Source organism: Microcaecilia unicolor, chromosome 7, assembly GCF_901765095.1.
Source record: "Microcaecilia unicolor chromosome 7, aMicUni1.1, whole genome shotgun sequence".
NCBI lineage: Eukaryota > Metazoa > Chordata > Amphibia > Gymnophiona > Siphonopidae > Microcaecilia > Microcaecilia unicolor.
In genome coordinates this window covers 106,765,515-106,792,501 of record NC_044037.1, presented here as the reverse complement: position 1 = coordinate 106,792,501, position 26,987 = coordinate 106,765,515, and the positions used below count along the sequence as shown (strand labels likewise).

Genomic DNA, 26,987 nt, shown 5'->3' with positions numbered 1-26,987 from the left:
ACCTCCCCCCCCCCCCCGTGAAAGGACACCACCCCCCCGGGTGCATTTTTACCTGCTGGGGGGGGGGGGTGCCGCACGCCTGTCTGCTTCGCTCGTTCCATGCTCCCTCTGCCCCGGAACAGGAAGTAACCTGTTCCGGGGCAGAGGGAGCACGGAACGAGCAGAGCAGACAGGCGCGTGGCACCCCCCAGCGGCGTGCACCCGGGGCGGACCGCCTCCACCGTCCCCCCCCCCCTTGGTACGCCACTGATTAGTTGCTTTGAACAATATGAGCTGTTTATGATTTATTTAGGGGTCTTTTACTAATGGATTTAGCACATGCTAACGATTAGTGCCTGCTGAATGCTGCGCAGCCCATTGTATACCTGTGGGCTTCAAGGCAGTTAACACATATTAATTTGTTAATGCATCTTAGTAAAAGGGCCCCTTAGTTTGTTGTTTTTATTGATATTTGTTTATTGATGTATTTTACTTTATGAACATTATAGTGTAATTTTTATTATTCTTTTTGTTTGTACATGTTATATTTGGTTTTGTGAGGGAAAGGAAAGGGAAGTGTTTGTTAATATTTTGTGGTCTTTTCTGGGAAACAGTGCATGCATGACCGTGAGAAAGGGAGACAAGATGACCATCAGTATCCAAGAGCACATGGCCATTAACGTGTGCCCAGGACCCATTCGGCCAATCAAGCAGATCTCGGACTACTTCCCCCGTTATAGTCATGGCCCAACCTCAGAAGAAGGGCGTTCCCCCACGGACCAGAGTGATGCCTCTCCCTCAGATGCTCCTTCTTCTGTTGTGCGAGCTACAGAAGAGGGCCAGGAACCAGACAGCTATGACTCCGATGACTCCAGTAAGTGGTTTTAGTTTCTTTCATTTCATGGAAATGATCAGGTTAAACCCAAACAGAGGGAACCCTGATACTCTCAACTCCACTGATAGATAACTCTGCTATATTCCTTCCCCTGATAGAAAGAAACTTGTTATACTCACTTCTCTAATTATAAGAACCTTGTTGCACTCACTCTGCTAATAGTATGAAGCCTGCTACATAATGATGTTCACATTCAAGAATCATTTGGCCTTTCCAGTGGATAAAGCAACAGGCTGAAATACAGGGAAGCCAGGATTCTAATCCTCCTTCTTCAACTGATGTTCCATCTGACCGTGGGCAAGTCAATTTATTCTCCTTTACTTCAAGAACAAGCTTAGACTATAAGTCCTCTTGGGAAGGTAATATACCTGTTGTACCTGTACGTAACTCACTTTAAGTTCAGATTTGGAATGGTGACTAATCAGTAGCAAATCCAAATTCAAATCAAGGACATTGCCCAGCCACCGTCAGTACAGCTTAACCACCTAAACTTCCCTAGATTTGGTCATTAATCTTACTACTGACCATTGAGCTAAGGATATCTGCAGCTGTCTGCTGCACAACCCTGACCAGCTGCAAGAGATTGTGCCTTACCCAATATGCCCTTAACTGAGAAGTGTAGCCAGATTAATCTGCTGACTATGCCAGGCAACTTGCCACCATCCTTACCAATCACAACTGAAGATATATATAAAAAAAAAAAAGCCTCACCATTGTTTCCTGACATTTGACCTTGTTCTTATTTTGGGGTGCTTGATATAGCTATACCTCAACTGCAAGTTTTCGTTAGTATCTGGTCTTTTTTTTTTCCTCTACCATTTTATGTGCTCTGCATTCAAGAAGGCTTGGGACAAGCACGTGGGATCTCTTAGGGAAAGGAGGAGATAGTGAATGGGCAGACTGGATGAGCTATTTGGCCTTTATCTGCCTTCATGTTTCTCTGTTTCTGCACAGATAAGTATATAAGTAAAGTTCAATGTCTCTCAGAATACTGTGGCAAGGCCTTAAAAGTCCAACCTTTGCCACAGAATTGAATGATTTCCTGGGAACTACAGGAGACCAGGCACCGGCTTAGGGAAAAGAGGCAGTGGCCGTCTGGGCACGTGTGTGCTTATTTTTGTTCCCCCACATTATTAATCCTTCTTTGATGTTTACCCTATTGCCCTCTCCCTCTCCATTGTCAATTCCCTCAGAATGCTTCTCAGAAGAGTGGTGATGCCTCATGTTATTTTTCTTCCTCTTATCTGCCTTGCACTGTGAACTGTTTGGCACTAGTGTCCTGCACAAACTGAAAGTGTAGGCTGGGCCTGGGGCATCAGAGGAGGAGCTGATAATGTAAGGCACCACCTCTCCCCTCTTACCAGCTTAGATAGATGTAGGAAGATTGGCAGGTGGAGGGATGGATAGGGAAGTCAGCAGGGAGAGGAGGAAGATCAGCAGAGGAACATGAGGCAGAGGCTCAGCAGTGATGGAGAATGGAGCAATTGGGGATTGTGAGGGGGAGGTGAAAGAGGTCTAGGAGAGGGTCAGACATATCAGCTGAGGGAATGAGAGAGAATATTAGTTGGGGAGGGGGGATAATGGGAGAGGGGACTGAAAGGGTTGGGGTGAGAGGAGATCTATGGAAAAGGGTGAGAAAGGGAACCTGGAATGAGGGGAGAAGTAAAAGAGAGGACTGGGGACAGAGGAAAGGTGAGAAAGAAGACTGGGAGTACAGAAGGCGAGACAGTGGTGAAAATGTGAGAATGAATAGGTCTGGCAGTGGAAGAACGATCCCTCCAGATCACAAAAGCTCCATCCTTCTCTGTCTCCTTATTAGATTCAACAACTCCCTTTGTACTTTCTTCTGTTCTCCAGATCTTAGATCCCCCTCTCCTTTCTTCTTCCACTCCTAATCATCCCTCTTTTCTTTCCCTCTCATTCCAGACTGGAACGTCCCTGCCTCTTTCTATCTGCTCAAAATCATCCTTCCCTCTCTGTCTCCTCCACATAACCCAGAGATATCCTCTTTCTCTCCCCTCTTCCTTCTCTGTCCCTGAGGTGTCCTCTTTCCCTCCTTCCCCACCTCTCAAACCTTTCTTGAACCAACACCAAAGATCTGTTATCCACAGAATTGTAGAAAGAACAACATGAATTGTACGGGTATACAGCAAGTTGGTAAAAACATTTGGGTGGTTGATTCAAAGCCAGTGAACTGGGTAAGAGAGTCTCTTGTCCAGTTAACTGGCGCTGAGCAGGTCCTGATGGAATATTTAGGACCACTTACCCAGATAGTGCTGATGAATATCCCCTTTAGTCAATAAAGCTGAAACCAGTTATTTTGTGCGTAGTCTGGGGGCGAAGTCAGGGCACAGTCGGCACTTAACTAGATAACTGCAAATATTCAGTCCTTAACCAGTTAAGTTAAATGCAAAGGGCTGAATATTGGCACTTATCTGATTAAATGCCGCCTATCTGCACTTACCCAGATATTTAATGTCAGTACTCAGATATGGACACTGACCGCCGCAGGCTGAATATTGACTCTAACTTTTATAACACAAAATAAATAGTATTGACTATTCAAAATACTTATAAATTATGCAAGCACGCCAGAGAATTGCTAGAGAAATTTAGAAACATTGCCATACAATTGTCTAATTCTTGCTGCAGAATATACCCTGAACTGTCACAGGAAACTAGGGGATATACTTGTAAGTTGTCCCTCCACCCCAAACCCACATTTATTTTACACTACTGTTTTCTACATTTGTTCCTATCTCTATCCTTTGTATGTGTCCCAAGCATGTTTATTTCTGCCACAGTTTTAGTTATTACCGCTACCCCTGGAAAGCTATTCCTAACAATTTCTACCCTCTCAGAAAAGGCACATGTCCTGATTTTCCCCTAGGCTTCTTTCTCTCTGTCTTCATCTTATGACTTCTTCCCTGTTAAACTCACTTCCCTTGGTAGAGCGAATCCACTCTTCAATATTCTATCCAGAAAAAAAATCCATTCATTTCTTTTAATAGATACTGTACATGAATTTAAACTCAGCCACATTTCACCATCTGTTCCTCCCTGACTGTAAATATATAATGCAGAAGGGCTTATAATGCATTGAGGCAAAAGAGATAGAAAGCCCTGGGAATGTTTTATTCCATGTAGTGTGATACAGTAAAATAGAAGGGATAGTACCAACTGGGGATCTTCTATATTCCCTACACTAAGATAGGATACATATAACTGGGGTGTTTCTTTAGCCCCTGCAGCCTAATGAACTAAGAGATAGAACCCTTCTGTATTCTCTGCATCATGGAAATGAAATGGAATAAAAATGCCTGTGGAGGCTTTTTATTTCCAGCAGTGAGATGAGATAGAACCACCTGGGGATGTTCTTTAGTCCCTGCAGCATAATACACTGAGATGGGATGGAACCACCTAGGAATGTTCTTTAGTCCCTGCAGCATAATACACTGAGATGGGATAGAACCACCTAGGGATGTTCTTTGGCCTCTGCAACATAATACACTGAGATGACATAAAACTACCTAGGGATGTTCTTTATTCCCTGCAGTGTGATGCACTGAGATGGGATAGAACCACTTGGGGATTAGTCCCTTGTAATTTGGTGAGTGGGATAGAACTACCTGGCAATGTTCTTTAGTCCCTGCAGCGTGATGCAGTGAGATGGGATACAACTACCTAGGAATGTTCTGTAGTCGTGACAGTGTGAAGACGCATGGTAGGATAGAACCACTTGGGGATATTCTTTGCCTCTGCAGCATAATGCAGTGAGATTATATAGAACCTCCTGGGGATGTTCTTTAGTCTTTGCACCAAGATACACTGAAATGGAATAGAACTGCCTATGGAGGGTCTTTATTTCCTGCAGCGTATTCCAGTGAGATAGGAGGGCTAGCAACACCTGTAATTGCTGTGATATGCTTCTAAGATGATCTGGTTACTATTATTTATTGTTGCTAGATTTCTCTACCTTAAACCGTTTCTCCCATCCTATTTCATCTATTGTTTTCTTCCTGGAAGCACCAGTCTATCAGAATAAAGAAACGTCATATTTTCTTTCTGGAAGCTTTTGGTTTGCCTCTAACAGACTCCAAATGATTTATCAGCAGTGAGTCCCACCTTTTATGGGCACTTGGAGACTTTCTTGCTGAAGGGAGAGTTGGAGAGCAAAAGCAATGACTGGCAAGAATTCATAATTTATTTTATTAGTGTCTTTGCATTTTCAGCCCCTGCATTCTGCATTTCTTGGGGAGTTTCTGCAAACATTTTTAACCTGTTTATTCTGCATTTTCCTGGCGTCTCTTCTAGCCTTTTTTTTTTTTACCTCCTCTTAACTTCTCTGTCTTTCTATTCCAGCAGCACTGGGAATGCTGGAGTTTGATCTTTACTACGATCAACAGAACTGTACCCTGCAATGCAATATCCTTAGAGCAAAGGTAAACCATCTCCAGGCAGCCCTTCCCTGAGGGAAATAATCCTGGCAAGGAATGGGATAGTGAGACATAGGCTCACACAGCGTTATATAAACTCAGCTCTTCTGAGAAAGGCCTTCTGCACTGCCCTGCTGCTATTCAAGGAGATAGAAGGCAGTCTTGCAGTTAGAGCTAGGATGGGTGCACTTTTCCTGGCTTTGCAACAATCAGAGCTTGGGAATGTTTTCTGATATATACAGCGCTTTCTCTTTATGTCTCTATTTCTCTCTCTTTCTTCTTTTATCTCTGCCTATCTGTCGTTCTCTCTCTCTCTCTTTCTCTCTCTGAACTGCAGACAGCTGGAAGGAATAAGGGGAGGAAGGGATGGTGTTTCTAAGACAGAGAAGGCAGATTCTGCTCATGAAGAAAAAAAACATAATTTAATAGAGAAGCAGTCAGCAGCAAATCAGGTTATGGTTTACACAACCCTCCCTGCAAGTCCTGCACATTCAGAGTGTCTCCATCCCTCTGAATTTCAGCCTCTTTAACTCTGCATCCTTAGAGCTCAAAACCACTACATAGGACAAACCACAACAGATAAAAAAAGAGAAGAGACTCTAATGCATCTCCATCGTGCCAGTGCATCAGCCCCTGCTATTTCAGAACTGAGAGCACACCATCTTTGCCAAGACATCCAAATCCTACTCTGCAGCAGCCCTGTTATTCTAATACTAAGACTCCTTCTGCACCATAAGTCTGCTAACATACCTCAGTCCTACCCCCACAGTACCCAGTGTTATTCCACCATTGAGACCCTGTCAGCAGAAAGATGGAAACCAGAGAGAGAACTGGGGGGGAGGGGGGAATAAGTTGAGGAAAGAGAAATAGTCTGTAGAAAGAGAGAAAAAAAACTGAGTTGTATTCTTTAGTGGACTGATTGAAAGAGAAAGAAGAAACAGATGGTCTGGGTTCACTAGACAACACTGAGCTTCTAGGGGGTAATTCTACAAAGTGGACACCAACATCTGAGCACCAAGTACGTGAGTAAATAACTAGAATATTGGCATATATTGGCCTGGATTGGCCGCTGTCGTGGACAGGATGCTGGGCTCGATGGACCCTTGGTATTTTCCCAGTGTGGCATTACTTATGTACTTATGTACTTATATATGTGTATGCATGCACATAAATGGCAAAATTCTAGAAAAAGGCACCTAAATGCAGTGATATGCAGTTTGAAGGTGGGTATACACAGGGGTCAGAGTGCAGAGTTACACACGGAAATAATAGAATACTATAATTTACACGTGTGTTTTAGCAATTTAGGCATGAACATTTGCACCAGCTCTATGGTTGGTGTTTAAGTGCCTGCTCCTAAATTATACATGCATGTTTTACCTGTTAGGCTAGTATGCTACAAAGGAAGGTACATAAGAATGTAAGAACATAAGCGTTGCCATACTGGGACAGACCAAAGGTCCATCAAGTCCAGTATCCTGTTTCCAACAGTGGCCAATCCAAGTCACAAGTACCTGGCAAGATCCCAGAACAGCAAAACAGATTTTATATTGCTTATCCTAGAATATGCAGTGGATTTTCCCAAGTCCATCTTAATAATGGCTTATGGACTTTTCTTTCAGGAAATTAGCCAAACCTTTTTAAAACCCTGCTAAGCTAACTGCTTTTACCACATTCTCTGGCAATGAATTCCATAGTTTAATTACTTTCCTTTATAGAATAGGTGCCACATATAGGTGGCTCAATATAGGCACACTTATAGAATTGTCCACTGCATGCCATTTGTACTGTTATTCAACATGTACAAAGAGAGAAAAGGAAAGGGTAATGACAGAGCCTGTAACCAGGGTCAGCCTGAACACTGTTAGGAGAGCACTGACATGACTGCCAGCATATCTAAAGAAGACTCAGTGTGGTGGACATGGTGGCTTGAGTGTCTGTGTATGCTAAAGGCCCGTTGGCTCCCACCCTCTCTGAAACAGGAAGTTTGGAGAGGAAGGAAGCAGCAGGTGTGGTCTGAGTATCCATGAAGATCTCTCTCTCACCTCTCAGGTTCAGGTCTATCTCACAATGAGCATCTAATAAAATTAGTAAATCTGTGATCCTTTTGTTAATAAGCCAAAGCAAGCCCACATTTCTCCCCCTCCCTTCCCTTCAGAAAGAGAAACACACCACCTCCAACTGTTCAGCAGCCGTAGGATCATACAATGAGACCCCCTTTCTGGTCAGGGTGAGTTGGGGACTGCCTAACAACCTACGTCCCTATGGATTCCCCCCCCCTCCCCCTCAAGGGCCTAAACCGGGATGTTTCCTCCCTTCTACAACCTTATTAGCAAGGAATGTCTGTAATCCAACTTGCCTATTCAAATCTTATGCTAATGAATATTCTACTTTACTGGATGCTTGCCTCTCACTTCCAGTATTCAGGGAATCATCCAAACCAATCCCAGAAGGGTTAATCCCGTGACCTCCCACATAGCCTTCCATAATAAGCTACACAGGGATCCCAGATCTTTGCCCTAACTATAAGGGTGGGGTTGCAGGACTAATTTCAAACCCACATGGTTACCTTACATAGTTCTTGGGCTGGGGTTCTTTGTGTTGGGACATACCTATCCCTTTTTTTGCAAGGATTCCCAGTCCTTCTCTGGAACTCTCACTCTTGGAAGCCAGCCCTCTCCACCTTCCAAGAACAGTAAGTAAAAGTATAATAGCAGGACCTATATATAATCAGAAAAAAGTTAATGATGCAGAGATACTAATGGGAAACCATTTTTAAACAGGAGACTTTGACCCTACTTCATGCCCTGCCTCATTTTGCCCATACCCTGCTTCCTCTGCAACACTTCACTGCCAACACCACAACTCTGAACAGTGTCAAATGGCACCATGGACACTTTCTGCCTGTTTATCTCACAGCAGAAAATATCAGCGGTGAGACCTGAAATTGCTTGTTGTTGTGTGCAGGCAGAGAAGAAACTCAGTGGTTGACTCCCAGCCTTCCATGTTCCACGGGAGTTTCCTGGTTATTCATGGGAGATGACCATCCAAAGCGGGCATCTCCACCTCAGTGTTAGCAGGTCTAATAATGTGACCTTAACTGCACCAGCTCCAGGAAAGAGGTAATAACAATGAGGTGGAGAAAAGTATAACAATAGAGTTTGTAACTGCACTAGAACGATGAAAGAAGGTAAAGCAAAGTTAGTAACTGAACTACAGTGTGGGAGAGAAAGGACGTGTACCATTGTACTATGACTGGGGGCCTAAAATTGTTCCAGTGGTGCTGAGGAGCTTTTCTCCTTCTCTCCAGGGTCTGAAGCCCATGGACTTTAATGGACTGGCTGACCCCTATGTGAAGCTCCATCTTCTACCGGGTGCATGCAAGGTAGCAGAAGGCTTGCTGTCTGTATGTCCTTCTGTCTGTGCCTATAACTCCCTTCTGTCCAGTTTTCCGTTGTCTGTCCTTCTGTCAGTGCCAGGTTGGTTCTGGCTGTTTCTAAACACTTCTACCTTAGCAGAATACAGCAGAAGATAGACCCAGACAGGCATTCTGAGCACATGATAATCAGACCAGGGCTATTCCCTTGAGCTGGCAGGGGGTAATGAGGACACTGATGTTATTATAGCTTGTAGCCAGGACCAAATCCCTGAAATGAGGAGGAGTCATGGAAAGAGCTGGAGTTCCCTGGAGTTGTGAGGAGGGAGGAGGTGCAGGTTATTGGAAACTTCATTACTCCTAAGAGACAGGCAATAAATCTTCATCAAACAGACATCTGACCAACTGTGTGTGGCCAGCATGTAAAGAAAGAAAAAGACAGAGACCAGGAAAGAGCCAGCGAAATAAAAAGAGAGAGGGGCTCAAAAGGAGAACTTAATATGTAAACACAACTAAATAATATAATGCCTATAGAACCACACTAGCAACAAAGCTGCATAGACACACTCTTTATATACAATCACAGAGGGCCCGATATTCACCCCATGGCGGTCAGCAGTTTTTAACCAGATGACAGCCGCAGGCTGAATTGAGATTGGATATTCAATGCCGGGTCCATGTCTGGTCTCCAGCATTGAATATCCAGGTATGTGCAGTCACCCAGAAGTTGACAAGGCACTGGCTGATATTCAGACTAGGGATCAATTAACTTGGCGGATGAAGTTAGGACAGCCTTTTTTGCTATCCTAACTTTACCTGCTCGCTTAACCAGTTGGCAGACTGAATATAGCTGCTAACTAGTTATCTGCTGGCTCTACCCAGGACCATCCCGGCACTAACCGGACAGTGCCTAGGCAGTCACAGCAGCACTACCCACTTACAGGGCTGCTGAGGGGGGCATGGGGTGCAAGATTCCCTGGGCCAGCCTCCAAGGAGGGCCCAGTGCTAGTGCTGTCCGATTCATGATTTGTTTTTGTAAAAATTGAGGCCCTCAGCATACCTTTTAAACAGCAGTTTTTTTGCTGGCAGCGAGCATGAGTACTCAGACTGATATACACTGCTCCCGCCAGCCCCACAGCAACTTTCTGTGTCTGCATAGGCGGGAATATGCTAGAGGGAAAGCTGTGCAATTGTCCAAGCACTGTGTATCGGTTGCTGGCTGCTTGTGCTAGCTGCCAGTGAAGAACTGCTGTTTTAAAAGGTACGGGGGGGGGGGGGGGGGGCTGTGGTGGTGGCGGTGGGGCCCTTCACATTGTTTGTTCCAGGCCTGGCTTTGTATCTCGGCAGCCCTGCCCACTTAAGTGCCCCCGAATACTTCCAGATGGCCAGCAGATTTTAACCAGGCAGGAACCTCTCTTGTCAGGTAAAACCCTTTTGAATACTGACCCCTAAGCTTTTACATAACCCACTGCTCACAGTGGGTCCTCAAACATGTCCAAGGTAATTTTATAACAGATTGCCTAGGGTAGGAGGCCTTAGACACCTATTTTGAGGTTATTTTATAAAGACACATAGATGTCTCTCAGTTCAACATGCTAAAGCACTTATCTGGATGACAGCACCTGCTATTCAGATAAGCCCTGCTGACTGGCATATTTAGAGACATGATGTGGTCAATATTCAGCCATTGACATTATTTCTGGATATTCAAAACCAGGACTTATGCGGGCCGCCAAGAGTGTGAACCGGGCTAGGGCAGGGCAGCCACCACTGGGCCCAGGACAGGACCACCACCACCCCCCAGATCACGGCTGCTCCCCCCCCCACAATCGTCGCTGCTACCCCCCCCCCCCCCCCCCACACACACACACACCAGATTGCTGCCGCAATTGAAATACCTTGTTGGCTGGCAGGGATCCCAAGGCTCCGCCAGCAGAAGACATCTTCCTCCAGTGCTGTTCTTCTGCCAATTGCCTGCTCCTGCGGCTAATTTTTCTCTCAGGGTATGCTTGGTTTCAAAACTGAGCATGTGCACCCGAGAAGAAAAGCAGTAGCTCAGCTGGGCAGAAGAGCAGCACTGGAGGTGATCCTCCAGGTCCTCCCCAGCCTGCAAGGGGGGCCTGGCCGCGGCGCAGGAGGTTTCTCTCTCCCACTCCTGTTGGGACACAATCACTTGGGTCCCGTCAGGAACAGGAGAGAAAGAGAGAGACCCCGGTGCTGGACCCCCCTTGGAGGCCTGGGCCCGGGGAATTTTGCCCCCCCCCCCCCTCTCGGTGGCCTTGGTTTTGAATATCCGGTTATTCTTAAGCCAGCTAACACATCATTTAAGCAGCCATGGGTTACTGCATAAAGATAGAACAGACATTTATGTGGTACCATTTATGCACTATCCCTGGCCACTTATGTGATGACTCAGCCCCCAGAATGCTTTCTGTTCGGTGTTAACCACGGTATTCGGTGGCACTTAGCCGGTTAAGTGCCACAAAATATTAGTGCCTAACGCCAACCAAACAATTAAACCAATCAGTGGCTGGCTAAATCATTTTAAATATTAGGCAGGATCTGGATAGCGCCTCTGAATATCCTTACAGACCGCCTCTATATAAAGGATGGTGCCAGGGTGAAGCATAGGTGGAGCCAGGGCAGTCCTGGAACTTATCCAGATAGTGGCAATCTTTAGTCTGCTATCAGATAACTTATCCGGATAACTTAGGACAGATAGAAGATTGCCCTAAGTTAGCTATCAAACTGAAGATTTCCACTACCCGGCTAAGTTCCAGCGTTGGCCACTTTATCTGGATATTCTGTGTCGGCCAGTAACCAGACAGTAGCACGGAATAGACAGATAAGTTTTTACTGCTACAGCTAGCACTTAGAAACAAACACTGACCTTGGTAGCTGAATAGTGACCACTAACTTAAAGCTGAGCAGGAGTCCTCCACCTACAGTCCTGCCAGTGGGAGGTGCTGTTTCACTATCACTGTTTCAATAGTGAGGGGCAGGCAAGCTCTGTAGGACTCCAGGGAACCTGACTGTCTGTAGCGATTGAAAACACAATGTTGAAGCACTGACCCCTACTGGCAACAATAATCAAGCCTTGACAAGATGAGTGATTGAACTGCAATTCTAAAGTTACCAGGCTCAAAACTGTTACAAACTGACTCAAGCTTCCGCAATACATAAAAAGATTTACTTATCAAAGATTTAATGTGTACATCAAAAGTTAACATTCCATCTAATTCCACACCTAAAATCTTTGATCAAAACTCAAGTTGAAAAGAGTTATTTCCAATAGTAAATTGTTGGGGGCATTGAAGAGGATTTAATTGCCCAAGCCATAAAAACTTTGTCATCACAGTTTAACTTCAAACAATAGAAGGTAATCCAATTCTCAATGAGCTTAACACATCTACTGATATCACTCAATGTATTTAACCAATCACTAGTTACGGGCAATAAGATGGAAATATCATCTGCATATATAAAAAAGTTTACATTAAGTTTTTCTAATGCCTTACCAAGTGGTTCATGTAATACATTAAACAGTAAAGGTGACAACAGGGAACTCTGTGGCACCCCACAGCCAGATTCCCATTTTTTGTACCCTGTAACTTTGAAATATTTTTTTAACCCCTGAAAACCAAATTCCAAACAGCAGCACTTATGCCAATGCCACTTAGCCTAGTTAACAAGATCTCATGGTCAACAAGATGAAATGCACTGGATTATAATCATATTCATACCACAGGTCAAAAGGTTCTTACCATAAGATAATATAATCATTGCTAAAATGAAGAGAAAAAACTATTACAAAAATTTAGGAAATAAATATGATTTCACCAATTTTCAAAAACAAAAATAACATATAGAAGATCAGATCTCATTAAGCAAGTTGTTCCAGAGTTTTGCTGATAAATACATAAATGAATTTGTTACTAACGATTTATATTTAACATTTGTAACAGAGGGGAATCCCAAAAGCAGATAATTACACTTACGACTTTCTATGAATGAACCCAACAAATTAATTGAAGAGCAATGACCTTTTAAGCTTTTGAAAGTCAGACACACCACCTTAAAATGTATTTGGGCCTGCACTGGGAGTCAGTGCAGTTCTCTAAACAGTGGAGAGACATGCAGGCTTATTTTTGAAAGAGAAGGGCACCCATCTTTCGACATAAATCGGGAGATGAGCGTCCTTCTCCCAGGGTCGCCCAAATCAGCATAATCGAAAGCCAATTTTGGGCGTCCTCAACTGCTTTCCGTCAAGGGGACGACCAAAGTTCACGGGGGCGTGTTGGAAGCATAGCAAAGGTGGAACTGGGGCGTGCCTAACACATGGGCGTCCTCGACCGATAATGGAAAAAAGAAGGGTGTCTGTGACGAGCACTTGGGCGACTTTACTTGGTCCATTTTTTGTTATGACCAAGCCTCAAAAAGGTGCCCGAACTGATCAGATGACCACCGGAGGGAATCGAGGATGACTTCCCCTTACTCCCCCAGTGGTCACGAACCCCCTCCCACCCAAAAAAAAAAAACCTTTTTAAATATTTTTTGCCAGCCTCAAATGTCATACCCAGCTCCATGACAGCAGTATGCAAGTCCCTGGAGCAGTTTTAGTGGGTGCAGTGCATTTCATGCAGGCGGACCCAGGCCCATCCCCCCTACCTGTTACACTTGTGGTGGTAAATGTGAGCCCTTCAAAACCCACCAGAAACCCACTGTACCCACATGTAGGTGCCCTCCTTCACCTCTTAGGGCTATGGTAATGGTGTACAGTTGTGGGGAGTGGGTTTAGGGGGGGGGGTTGGGGGGCTCAGCACACGAGGTAAGGGAGCTATGCACCTGGGAGCAATTTCTGAAGTCCACTGCAGTGCCTCCTAGGGTGCCCAGTTGGTGTCCTGGCATGTCAGGGGGACAGTGCACTATGAATGCTGGCTCCTCTCATGACCAAATGGCTTGGATTTGGTCGCTTCTGAGATGGGCGTCCTGATTATTGATGAAAATCCGGGACGACCATCTCTAAGGACGACCATCTCTAAGGTCAACCTAAATTTCGCGATTTGGGCATTTACGGTCGGGGGACCGTATTATCAAAACGAAAGATGAAAGCCCATCTTGTTTCGATAATACGGGTTTCCCTGCCCCTTCGCCAGGACGTCCTGCAAGGATGTCCTCAGGAAAACATGGGTACCCCTTTCGATTATGCCCCTCATGGTCATGGACTTACAATAGATCAACCTTGCAGGCGTGTTCTGAATAAACTGAATCCTATGTTCTAATTTAGCAGAAATACCTAAATAAAGAGAATTGCAATCATCAATTAGTGACAAAATTGACAACTGGACAATGACTTTATAATGATCAGGAAAAACCCATGAATGCTCTAAGCGTAATTGTTTTAAGTTTGAAAAAACATTTTGGCTCAACATATTAACATGAGGCTCCATCGTCACTGAAGAGTCCAAAATCATTCCCAGGACGTTGATGTTATTTCTACACTAAATTGGGTTCCTTCAGGGTTTGGAATAAACCTTGGAATATTATTCAAATTCAGACTTTGGTTTTGTCTGTGTTAAGATTAAGTTGAACAGTCAAAGACCATATACCAACTTTGTCAATACAGCTAATAACATTACTATAGGTAACCTGCAAAAACTGATGAACTGGAACTAATAAAAAAAATGTCATCAGCATAAGATAATAATGTTCACCCAAATTTAATACAATTGACCCAGTGAGCTCATACATAGAGTATACAAAAGCAGAGAGATGAGGGATCCTTGTGGGACACTGCAAGGCAGTACCCAAGGAAGCTGCGTACATTAACACCACCTCAGAAGCAAGAGTAAATGTACAAGGCTGAAGTACATGCATAGGTGTGCATTTTATAACCTAATGAGTACTTTGTCACTGTACTCATGCTCTGCCACAACTCCTCCTCCTCCTCTGAACATGCCTACATCCAGGCCGTATTCAAAAATGTGATTACTTGTTATTAGGGGTGGACAATGATTACAAATTTTAATCACACAATTAATTGCGCTTAATCATGGCATACATCCAGACTTCATCCAGATTTTCATGCCCCCATCCCCAGCCTCTCCCCTGGTTTCTTTCATGCCCCCCCCCCCCCCCCAGCCTTCACCCAGTTTATCTTATGCTCCTCTCCCCAAGTCTCTCCCCCAGTTTCTCTCATGGCCCCCTCAGCCTTCATCCAGATTCTCTCTCCCTTGAGTCACGCGGTGTAGGAAGTTAGGGAAGTCTCATGGTTTCAAGTGCCACGAGACTTCCCTAACTTCCTGCACCGTGTGGCTCAAGTGTTTGCAGAGCCTGGCCATGCAGGGAGAGAGAAGGAGTGCCAAGGAAGGAGAAAAGGAGCCCTGCAGTAGAGGTAAAAGCGGGAAGTGGGTCAGTGTTAAAAAAATCGGGCTGCAATAAAATGCACAGCCTACGTTAAAATGTTAATGGATTAATAGCATTATTAATGCGTTAATTACCCCTACTCGTTTTAGCATGTAGTTATACTTATGGGGTACTTTTATAGCCTTTAGGGGACTAATTTTAAAAGCCTTTTTTGCTTGCAAAACAGCATTTTGGTCTATATCCATTAAAAGGTGATCAAAAAATGACGCCAAAAAAAATCTTCGCAGAGCATTATTCTATGAATGGCGCTCTGGGTTGGACACCGTTTTTTGAATAGCACTTAGAGCCAATTTCCACAGAAAACTTTGGCCGCCAGGATTTACAACAGCTGGAACCTGGTGTAAATTTTGATGTGTAAATTAGGTGCAGATCCACAGTATCCAGTAACACTACACCCATCTTTAGTGAATGCCCCTGATATGCCCATTCCTCTCTCCCATGGCCATGCCCCCTTTTCAGCTGTGCGCTATAAGATTTGCATGTGGATCTTTATAGAATAGTGCTTAGCAAGATGTGTACACAGATCCAAATGGTTGCCAATTAACGCCAGTAATTGATTGTTAGCACCCAATTATTAGCGCTAATTGGCTCTATATCCAATTTAGTTGTGCATGCATCTCAGGATAGTGCACAAGTTTGTGCGACATTTATAGAATCTGAGGCTTAGGGGCTCGTTTTCAATAGAGAAAAAGTCCAAAAAGTGGCATAAATCTGCATTTGGACGTTTTTCTCATAAAAACATTCAAATTGGTAGTTTCAAAACCAATTTTAGATGTTTTTCGATGAAGTCCGTCAGAGGTGCATTTAAATCACAAGGGGGTGTGTCAGGGGCGTGTCAAGGACGGGATATGGGCGTTCCTAACACTTGGATGTTTTTCTGCCATCCCAATGGCGTGATTGTGTGTGTTTTTCACTTGGACTTTTTTTTTTTTTTAATGGACCAAAAAGATAAATGCACAGATCACCAAAACATTTATCAAATAGCCATTTTTGCAAAAAAAAAAAAAAAAGCTAGCTGTTTTTCTGTTTTGAAAATGGCTATATTTCCCACTTAAAGTTTGGATGTTTTTAGCAAAATGTCCAAAGTTGGACTTATACGTCATTTCGAAAATTCCCCTCTTAATGTGCAGAAATAGATGTTTATAAAATTGCACAAAAATCCCTAACCAAAGATTGGGCAGAGCTGGGGAGGAGTTGCAAAATATGTGCATATTTTATAAAATACACATATGTCTGCACAAAATTCTACAAGCCATTTACACCTATAAAATAGGGGCAACATATGCATCTATGTGCCTGGAGAGCCATGTTATTACCCTCCATGATTAGCAGGTTTTAAACAAAGTATGCATGTGTAAAGTCAGAGGGTAATTTTTACTAGGGGTGTGCAGACAGAAAATGTTCATGTTATATATCATTTCCAGAAATACTAGTTTATTGAAGGGGGGGCCGGATCCATTTTGTCATCATGGAAGCAATGTAATTAAGTGTGTGCTCTCTGAAAGAGTGCATGTTCTTTCAGAAACAGTTTTCACTCTTTGAGATAGCGTGCACTCTTTCAAAAGTGCATTCACAAAGAGTGAGTCCTACTTGTGAACAGTGTGCACTCTTCCAAAAGAGAATGCACTCTTTCAAAAGTGCATTTACTGTTCACGAAGAGTGTGCGTCCTACTTGTGAACAGTGTGTACTCTTCCGAAAGAGAATGCACTCTTTCAAAAGGGCATTCACTATTTGTGAAGAGTGCGCCCTACTTGCAAACGGTGTGAACTTTTCAAAAAGAGTGTGCTCTCTTTCAAAAGAGCATTCACTGTTCACGAAGAGTGCGTCCTACTTGTGAACAGTGTGCACGCTTCCAAAACAGCATGCACTCTTTAAAAAGGGCATGCACTGTTCATGAAGAGTGCACCATACTTACGAATAGTGTGCACTTTTTCAAAAGGGCATGCACTGTTCACGAAGAGTTTGTCCTACTTGCGAACAGTGTGCACTCTTCCAAAGGGGCATGCACTGTTCGTGAAGAGTGCATTCTACTTGCGAACAGTGTGCACTCTTCCAAAAGAGCGTACACTCTTTAAAAAGGGCATGCACTGTTCGTGAAGAGTGCATCCTACTTGCGAACAGTGTGCACTCTTCCAAAAGAGCATGCACGCTTTAAAAAGGGTATGCACTGTTCACGAAGAGTGCATCCTACTTGCGAACAGCATACAGTCTTTCTGACAGTCATTAGGTGTGAGCATTTACACCAGCCTTTGGCAGACGTAAATGCTCACGCCTAAAGTTAGATATGAAAATGACTTAAGCTAACATTCTATAAAGACAGTTCCACATGGAATTACTTTTATAAAATTTGCATTAAGCATGCATCATCCCGGCACCTAACTTTGGGGCACCCAATTGAGAATTGCCCCCTCAGTGACAAAATCCAGCTGTTCAACATATAACTTATCTGTTGACGTGCCAATGGCTAAATAGCTGATCTAACTTTAAAAGGATGCCTACAATTAGGCACCTGGACGGGGCCTGGTAGGAACCTGTTTTATACAGCAATGTAGGTGCCTACTTCTCTTTATAAAATATCACCTTAACTGGTTATAATCACGCTTAAAATTTAGGTGCAAGCACTTAGAGCAGCCATTGAGCTGGGGTAAATGCTTGGGCTTAAATGTCAGAGTTTTGCATGTAACTTACAATATTCTATAAGTTTTATTTATTTATTAGGATTTATTTACCGCCTTTTTGAAGGAATTCACTCATGGCGGTGTACAGTAAAACATAAGCAATAGATAATTAGAGCAGTAATAATCACTGGAAAGAGATTAAAGCTTGAAATTTTAGAGAAAGAAACTAGACACTACTCTTTCACTTATAAGAGGGAGCCCTGCTTAGGATCCACTCAGGCTCCGCCCATGTAAATACCCCCTTTGCAGAATAGTGCTTGGGAAAATTTTAGCATTTACATGCTTAAGTTTACACATAAACATGTAAATGCCATTATTCTAAATGCTTACATGCATAGTTTGCGGGTGACTGTTAGCACATATGTTACAGACTTGCTCCCTAAGGGCCCGATTCTATAAACGGCACTCAAAAATGGACTCCAGATAGGATCGGTGCTAAGCACAATTCAACAGGGGGCACTTAGTGCTGATTCCCGTACCCTAACATTGGGCGCCAGATTTATGCCTGCTGAAACGTGGTGTATATGCACCCAAGTTGGGCATGCTGACTCATTATTCAGTAAAACTAGGTGCAACGTCTCGGAACGCCCCTGACACGCCCATGCCCTTCCTATGGCCATGCCCCCTTTTGGACTGTATACTATGAGATTTGGGCAACTGGTGTTATTGAATAGTGTGTAGCCAGATGCGTGTGCAAATCCCAATTGGTGCTAATTTACATCGATAATTGGTTGTTAGCGTCAAGTTATTGCTTGTTAATGGCTCGTTAGCCATTAAGTTGCATGCGCATCTCGGGAGCGCACCTAAATCTGGACACCATATCTACAGTGTAGTGGTAAATGTCTAGCATAAACAATTAAAGTTATACATGGATTTTCAACACCTACACCATAATTATACAGATAGTGCCACTGAAAAGATACATAACTTTACACTTTTAAGTTAGATGTGTCAAGTTAAATTGTGGTTCTGCCATTGAATATTGGCTTCTACATCAATTTTCCAAGAGAAGTGACTTGAGAAAAGAATGCACAAAAAAGTCTGCACCTATTATTTGTGTATTTTTTCTTTGAAATCTCATGTACATACTTTGGAAATCAAAGATATTCATAAAATTGCAGTCTCTGCCCCAGTCCTGCCCCTGGAATAGCTCATCCATATACGCATATAGTATACATATGTTCATATATTTTGGGCAATTTTCAAAAGGCCCATCTCTGCACCTCTGATTTATTTTCAGATGTACCTTTGAAAATTACAGTCTACAGATACACACACTTTGTACATATCACTCAAACTATACATTATTCTTGAACACAATATGTTTAGATAATGCTTTGCTTGGACACAATTCAGTTCTCTCATCCATTGTTAATGTCTAGTTTTGGTGCTTTTACCATCCATTGCTAATGCCTTGTTTTGGTAGTACTTGGCCTCTATCATCAACTGAAAATACCTTGTTTTGTATATATATATATTTTTTGCCTTTGTTATTCATTGATTGCATTTTGTTACCCTAGGGTTCTACCTACCCAGCTTAACGCCTTATTTTGGTTACCCCTTTGTCTCTTTCATCCATTTATAATGTCTTGCATTACTTACTCCTTTCATTTTCTGTTTCTCCTTTTAACATCTGGTTGCTTTGTCCAGGCAAACAAATTAAAGACTCGGACAGTGAGAAACACCCTGAACCCAGCCTGGAACGAGAGCCTAACCTACTGCGGAATCACTGAGGAGGATATGGCCCGCAAGATCTTAAGGTGAAGTGAGCGTTGGGGGTAAGATAATGCCAGTTCATTAGAGCACTAAGCCATGTAGAGCGAACCCAGGATCTGGTGAGTCTTGTCCTGATGACCTGAAGCCAGTTGGTGGCCCAGCAATTATTTGCCTTTTGAAAAGTGAAATCTAGAGTTGTTTAAAGGCTCCAAGTCTTCAGGAATAAGTTTGGAGTGCTGCTGATTTTTTTTATTATCATCCAGAAACATTTTGGAAAGTGTGCTTCCATGGTTTTCCTACTGCTGTGCATAAGGTAGTCAGTGGGAGAACAGGCACTGCTGGGAAATAAGCAGAACCCCGGGGATGGACTATAATTTCTTGTGAGAAGGGAATGTTGGATTTACCTCGCTGGTTTTTCAGTTGTACCTCAACTTAGGTTGAATTACATTTTGGTACAGTACATATTTTCCTGTGCCTAGAAGGCTTACAATTGTGAAAGGCAGTTCTACAACTGAGCATGTGCCTTGCATATGTAAGTACACTATACACTATTCGATCTGATAGTGCTATAGTGTGTAGCTTCAAGGAGGCTTGTATGTGGGCGGAGCATGGGGGGGCATTGACCTGTCTCCAACTTATGTGCGCAACTTAGAATATTATCTGCCTGATATTCAAAGCTATTTAACCAGCCAGGAAGGGCTCCTGGCTGGTTAAATAGCGCTTAACCGGCTATCCGCAAATATTCAGCGGGAGATAGTTGGTTATCTCCCACTGAATATTCATGGTCAGCACTCAGCGGGTAACCGGTTATATCGCATGACATAGCCGGCTATCTGTGAATATTCAGCGTATCACCAGCTAAGTTTGGCAGTCAAATTGGGCTGCCGAAATAGCAGGCCTTTCTTTGGCTGGTTTAAGCTTAACCGGCCAGCGCTGAATATTGACTTGGTTGGTTAAGTTGAAACTGGCCAAAAGTAAACCGGATATTCAATGCCGGTCACCGGAAAAAGCCCAGCATTGAATATCCAGGTTCAGCGCCGACTGCGGGAGGCAGCCCAACTAACTCCTGCGATCTGAATATCAGCACCTATATATTACACTCATTGCACGGCACTCTTAGGTATGGTCATTAACGCCAGCCAGAGACCTGCTGTAAATGGCTGTGCCTAACTTTAAGAATATAAAAAAGCACCAAGGGCCTTTCAAGGATGTGGTAGTCAAGAGTCCTTTATTAGACCTGACACAGGCCGTGTTTTGGACTCTTGACTACCCCATCCTTAAAAGGCCCTTGGTGCTTTTTTGTATTCTTAAAGTTGTTGTGTGTACTCTGACCGTCTCTTCTGCTGTCACATTGTGTCTAACTTTAGACATGCCAATATGAGTTTAAACTAGCATTCTGTAATGGAATGCTCAAAACTCCAGTGCTGTACTAAACAACGCTAGAGAAATACTGCTGTAACAGCGCCCCAGAACAACTCCCTAATGCTCAACACTAATGAGATGCACATGTAGGTGCACTCATAGCACTGAGCATCATGGAGTTGTTGGAGGCAGGATGGTGCCTGGTGCATACACTCAAAAGTTGTGCACCCAAGATGGCAGCCCCTCAGCCCTGCCCTGTGCATCCTGGGATGCACTAGATAGGGCCTAACTACTATTTTGAGGACACGCCCAGCAAGAGGAGGGAAGTAGTCCTAGTCTCTCCTCCTTCAAGATAAGAGGAGGTTGGGGAGCCACTGCTAGACCACCGGGGCTAGTCTTCGAGGGAGGGTCCTGGGCAGGGGTCCCACTGGACCACCAAGGTTTTACTTTCAGGGGGGGGGCAGTCGGGGGTCCAACTGGACCACCAGACTCTTGCATGTTTGAGAGGGTTTGGGCCCTGGGGTCCACCAGACCACCAGGTCATGTCTTTAGGGGGGTTGAGGGAATGATTCCTGACCCTTCATGGTCTCCCCATTCCTTTCCAATGGCTGGCACAACCCTGACACCAGTTCCGAGCTGTCATAGGGTTGGTAGCGGGAGGAGCGCCCTTGTTTGGCATGCTGCTCACTGAGCATTGAAGAGGAATAGGGAATTAGCTCATCAGCATGCATTTGCATGCTTGATGCGCTATCCCATGGCACACTCACTATTCCCCATGGTGGGGGTTATTGAGCATGGTGCACTGGCAAACACAGGCGCTAGTCTGGCATTAATGGCCTCTAGCACTTGCGTTTGCTTCTGAGCATCAGGGCTAACACACTGTGCAGAAGTTGAGTTGTCCAGAGATGTTAAGGACAGGAACTGGAGCCACATGCTCCATCAAATACAGGTGGTGGGTAGGAAAAGATGGGGATGAAATCAGGATTGATTCATCCCCATTGCCTGATGATAATCTGGAATAGCTTGTGAAACCCATTTCTTCCCAGACATAGAAGCTGCATTGCAACAACTTCTATCCCTTATCAAAAGAGAGAAAACTGTCACATATTGTCATTTGTAGTGAGACCCCAGGGATGGTAAACATGAGCATTAAACCAGTGATGTGTAGGAGAGGATCTATGCCAGACTGAGATGATACAGAGGTCATTAACGAGCGTGAGAGAGAGGGCACGTCTGTACTGTTTCACATGAAGGGAGCAAATTGATTGAAGCCAATTAACACAGTTGCTAATTACAGGTACCAGCACCTTTCCGAGGTTTCAGACTCTGAGTTACCTCTCCTTCTCCCCAGCCACTCACAAACACACACACACACAACCCTATTAAGCCCAAGTTCTGTGGTAAACAGGAAACTGAAGGGGGCTATTTTCAACATGTTCACACTTTGACAAAGTCTGCAGGGATAAAGTGGATTTTCCACCAATTGTCAGAGTGAAAGTACATGTATTCTTTTGCTTTGACAGTTGTCATGGATAGGTTAGAAGTATTCATGGATGCTTGCACTTGCAATTTTTGCAGGTACATTTTTCATGGAAAGTAATATGTGGAGATTTGACAATGTAATCTAGGGGCCTGATATTCTAAAAATGTATGCTCCTAAATTTGTGCCCTATTTTCAGCCAAACTTAGTAGCATAAGTTTCCAGCTGAAAATCCATTTAGGAGCTTAAAAGGTATGCTTATAAATTTAGGCCTGCCACTCATTTGCCTAGACTTTGAGCCAAATTTATGAGCCTAGTGCTCATAATTTATGAGCCTAGTGCTGAAAATCAGTACCAAGCTCATAACATGTTTCCCTACATTAAACCTGCCGCTGTTGCCCCCACTTGTTAAGCTCCTAAATTTAGGAGTTCCATGACATTTTCTCCCTCATTCTATAACAGGTCGCCTAAAGTTAGGCATCAAGGGCTAGATTCTATATATCATGCCTAAAAAAATTGGCGCTGAAAAAAAATACACCTAGGCGGTGTACAGCAAGAATAAGTCAAACAGAAGCAATGGACAATTACAGCAGTAAAAATATTCAAGCAACAATACAAAGTATGGCATAGTATGTTATACTGTCAACACAATATGCGATTAAACATTTTAATAGACAGCATAGGGTGTAAGCAAAGATGGAACATATAGATAGATAAGATAGAGTAACAGGAAAAGAAAATAAGGGGATAATTTAAAGAAAGTTGCAAATGAGGTCAGAAAGATACTTGAATATTATCTTAGCTAGGGTAGGAGTGGATAAACATGGCCTGCTATAGTATGTGCAGTTGGTGTCACTCCTTGTGTGTGTGTTTGTGACTAGCAAGTTAGTTACTTCTTCCATTAAAGGCCTGGTTGAAGAGCCAAGCTTTCACCTGCTTCCTGAAGTAGAGATAGTCTTACATTAAGCGAAGCCTTTCAGGGAGTGCATTCCAGAATGTGGGAGTTACTCCGGAGAAGGCTTGTTGGTGGGTATCACATTGTGTGATGTCCTTTGGAGAGGTTATAGATAGGGTATTCCTTGGGAGGACCTTAGTAACCTTGGAGGTGTGTAGAGGGAGATCCTGTTCTTCAAGTACTTCGGACCATTTCCTTTAAGGGCCTTGAAGATCAGACACAGTTTTAAATTTAGCCCTGTATTGTACTGGTAGCCAGTAAAGTTTTTGCAGAGATGGTGTGATGTGGTCACATCGCTTACAATCTTCTATGTTGCTGCAGCATTCTGAATCAGTTGGAACTGGTACAAACCCTTTGTAGTCAAACCATTGCAGAGTGCATTACAGTAATCCAGTCTTGATGTTATCATGACATGCACAGGTGAGATAACACTTGCCTTCTCAACATAAGAACAGAGGCAGCGTAGTTGTCGCAAATAATAGAAGCAGCTCTTGAAGGTTGCTTGGATTGGGGGATCAGAGTAAGTATTGAATCTAGCTGTATTCCAAGGTTCCTGACTTGTGATTTGAGGGGGAGTTCATATTTCCCATAAGAGATTTTGATATCAGGTGTGTGCCCACTTTTGTTGGGGGCCCATAGAAGCTCGGGTTCAGGTAAAGTTTGCTATTTTTAGCCCATTCTTGAATTGATGTTAGACAGATAGGTAGTTTATTCAGGGCTGTGGGTAAGTCAGGTTCAGTGGGTACGAGTAGCTGCATGTTGTCCACGTAGATGAAGAACTGAGTGTTCATCAACCGAATCAGCTTGGCTAGGTGGCTATTGAACAGAATAGGTGACAGTGTTGATCCTTGTGGTGCCCCACAGGTCAGTGTCCATGGTGGTGATGAGGTGCTGCTGAACAGTATGGACTGTTGTCTGTTTGATAGATAGGATCTGAACCAGGCAAGTTCTGTTCCACTATTACCTGAGTCATGCTAGCATATTGTGATCCACAGTGTCAGAAGTTGCTGAAAAGTCTAGCACTACAAACACTGAGGCAAATCCCCTATCTCAGTTTCTGTGAAGATCAACTAGTAGGGATACAAGGACTGTCCAGATTCTGCCCATGTGCATGCCTACCTGTAAAGTTTGTGTTATTGAAGATATATGTGTACATACAGGATAGCAAGTAGCAGGATAATTGTAATTTACACACAGTACTGGCATTTGTGCTTATATATGGCATCTGACTGTAGGCAACTTCTTTAAAAAATTAATCCCGTAAAGGGCAGGAATTTTGTGACACACTGCCTGCATAATAACTGCAAAAAAGCCTTTGAAAATTGCTCTCATTGTGGAAGAACATGTGAAATGTATCCTTTTCTGATGGTTCATGTCAGTAGAAGAGACCTGGGAGTGGCACTGGCAGGTTTGGCCCCCAAGGTCCAGGGGAAGATAGGGCTGGGTCTTCTACCTCTAGCAACTACCTTCCCTTCAGTTTGGGCATTCCAGTGCTGGTGGCCACCAGGTCTTTGCTGCCCTGAACCTGAAGAGAGAGCCAGACAGCAGAGGAACCATAACAAGCACACAAGGGCACTAGCAAGGACAAGCCAACAAGGTAGGGGAAAGGCTGAAGTCCAGCAGGGACTGCAACAGGATCAGAAACATCTAATGCAGCGGTTTTCAACCTGGTCCTTGGGGCACACCCAGCCAGTCGGGGTTTTCAGGAAAACCTCTGGTCTAACGGAATGAATGGGATCCAGCAAGAACCAAGCAGCAAAAGAACAAGATGATAGCAAGCTTTGGCAAGGAAACCAAACAGTGACTAGGTTTATATAGAAGTCTAGACAGGAACAAGATGGCCTCTGGCAGGAAACAGATGGTGTGCCTGCCTGTTGAGGCATACTGACATAAATTGGCAGATCAGAAGTTCACCACAGCAAAAACTCTCAGAAGCTGAGCCCCCTGCAGGATAGTGGCGGAACCTCACACCTTTAGCCACACTGAGGGAAGGCAGTTTTCGGTCAGATAATTATTGTGGGTAAAACACTTTTTACCCACATACATCAATTTGAAAGTTACCCCCCCCCCCCTCCCCATACACACACACCCTTTTCTAACAGATAGCTGTCACACATTTTACAGCTGTGACAAAATGCTACATATCTACTGATAACAGTAGTGCCACTGTAAACTCTTCAAAATACCCCAGAGAAATTTGAGTAAATTCAAAGTGCCAGGAGGAAATTCCAGAAAAATGCAGAATATGGAGCTCAAGTATCTGAAATGCTTTTCTATTGATTAGGAATGAGTGACTGTATACTAGTGCATCCAGGATTAAGGGATGTGTCTGAACTTTACAGGATATCAGTATGTGATGAGGACAAGCTGAGTCACAATGAATTCATTGGTGAGATTCGAGTCCCACTGCGACGTCTGAAGCCAGGACAGAGAAAGCACTTCAACATATGTCTAGAGCGACAAATACCGGTGAGTCTTGATAGGAGGGTTACAGGGAGACTCCTTCAGCACAGTCTCTGCAAATGTTTATTGGTGTTTTGTTGAAGGAACACTCAGCCCTCAGCAGGGACAGGTACATTCTGATAGTTGATACAAAACCCTTTCCTTGTTAGGAAATGTTTCGCTTTAATTTTTCTTTTCTGCATTTAGCTCACATATGTCTCTTCTATGTTCCTCTTTTTAGCTGGCCTCTCCCTCTTCTATGACAGCTGCTCTCAGAGGAATTTCTTTCTATCTGAAAGAGGTGAGATCCTTATTTCAGAATCACTAATGTTCTCAGACCCTTACCACAAGAAATTCAGGTTCCCAGATAATTCACTGTGTAGCTAAAACAAACACAATGGTTAAAGTCTTCCTTTTATTTTTTTTCTGATTATCATATCATTCTCTGTAGAGATATGAAACTTGTTTGAAAAGTTACGTTTCTTGTGCTAATTGTCATCAGAGCCCCATGCTTTGAAAATGTAACATCTGCTTTACTGTCTCACAGCTGGAGAGGGCGCAGCAGTGGGAGATGGAAGAGAGGGGCCGTATCCTCCTCTCCCTCATGTACAGCTCAGAGCGAGGTGGACTTCTGGTGGGCATCATCCGTTGTGCACATCTGGCAGCTATGGATGTCAACGGCTACTCAGACCCCTACGTCAAGACGTGAGTCTCAAGAGGGGGGCTTTCAGTGCCCATATACCGATGAACCCTGTTACAGACATTTCCCTGATACATAGAAGCAGACCTCAAAACCCATTCTGTTTGACCATTTTCTTAGAAGCCAAGGGTTTTCAGCAAGAGCTGCAAACAGGTTCAGTTTCTAAGATATTTATCATAAATATCTCATAAGATGTATTTGCATTTGTATAGACCAAGCAGGCTAACTTGCATAGCTAGGTTGTGCTGAAACTTTGTGGCCCTCAAGGTCTGGAACGAAGAAGCCCTGCTGATCTCTGGCATTGCTTCCAGTTCCCCATTAGTTCTGTGCTTATCCCAGACTTATTCTGATCCTGTATGTGCGTCCATTACTTCACTGGAAGCACATTCCACGCATCTTTTCTGTGAAAAAATATTTCGTGATATTAGTCCTAAGGCTACTCCCTTTCAGCCATATCCCATGACCCTGTATTATTGAACTTACTTTATACTGAAAATATGCTTTTTATTGTGCATTATGTATCCCTTTCTGGTATTTGAAT

At 43.7% G+C, this 26,987-nt stretch overlaps 1 protein-coding gene across 1 annotated transcript in view; it reads left to right on the top strand.

Annotated features, from left to right (window-relative positions):
* DOC2A (double C2 domain alpha) overlaps positions 1-26,987 on the top strand; it is a 142,835-nt gene that overhangs the window by 12,387 nt on the left and 103,461 nt on the right. The window contains exons 2-8 of the mRNA XM_030208721.1: positions 594-853; positions 5,237-5,316; positions 8,621-8,695; positions 19,442-19,551; positions 25,647-25,773; positions 25,988-26,047; positions 26,294-26,451. Of these exons, the coding sequence (XP_030064581.1) occupies positions 601-853; positions 5,237-5,316; positions 8,621-8,695; positions 19,442-19,551; positions 25,647-25,773; positions 25,988-26,047; positions 26,294-26,451 (863 nt within the window). The 5' untranslated portion in view covers positions 594-600. The remainder of the gene's footprint in view (positions 1-593; positions 854-5,236; positions 5,317-8,620; positions 8,696-19,441; positions 19,552-25,646; positions 25,774-25,987; positions 26,048-26,293; positions 26,452-26,987) is intronic.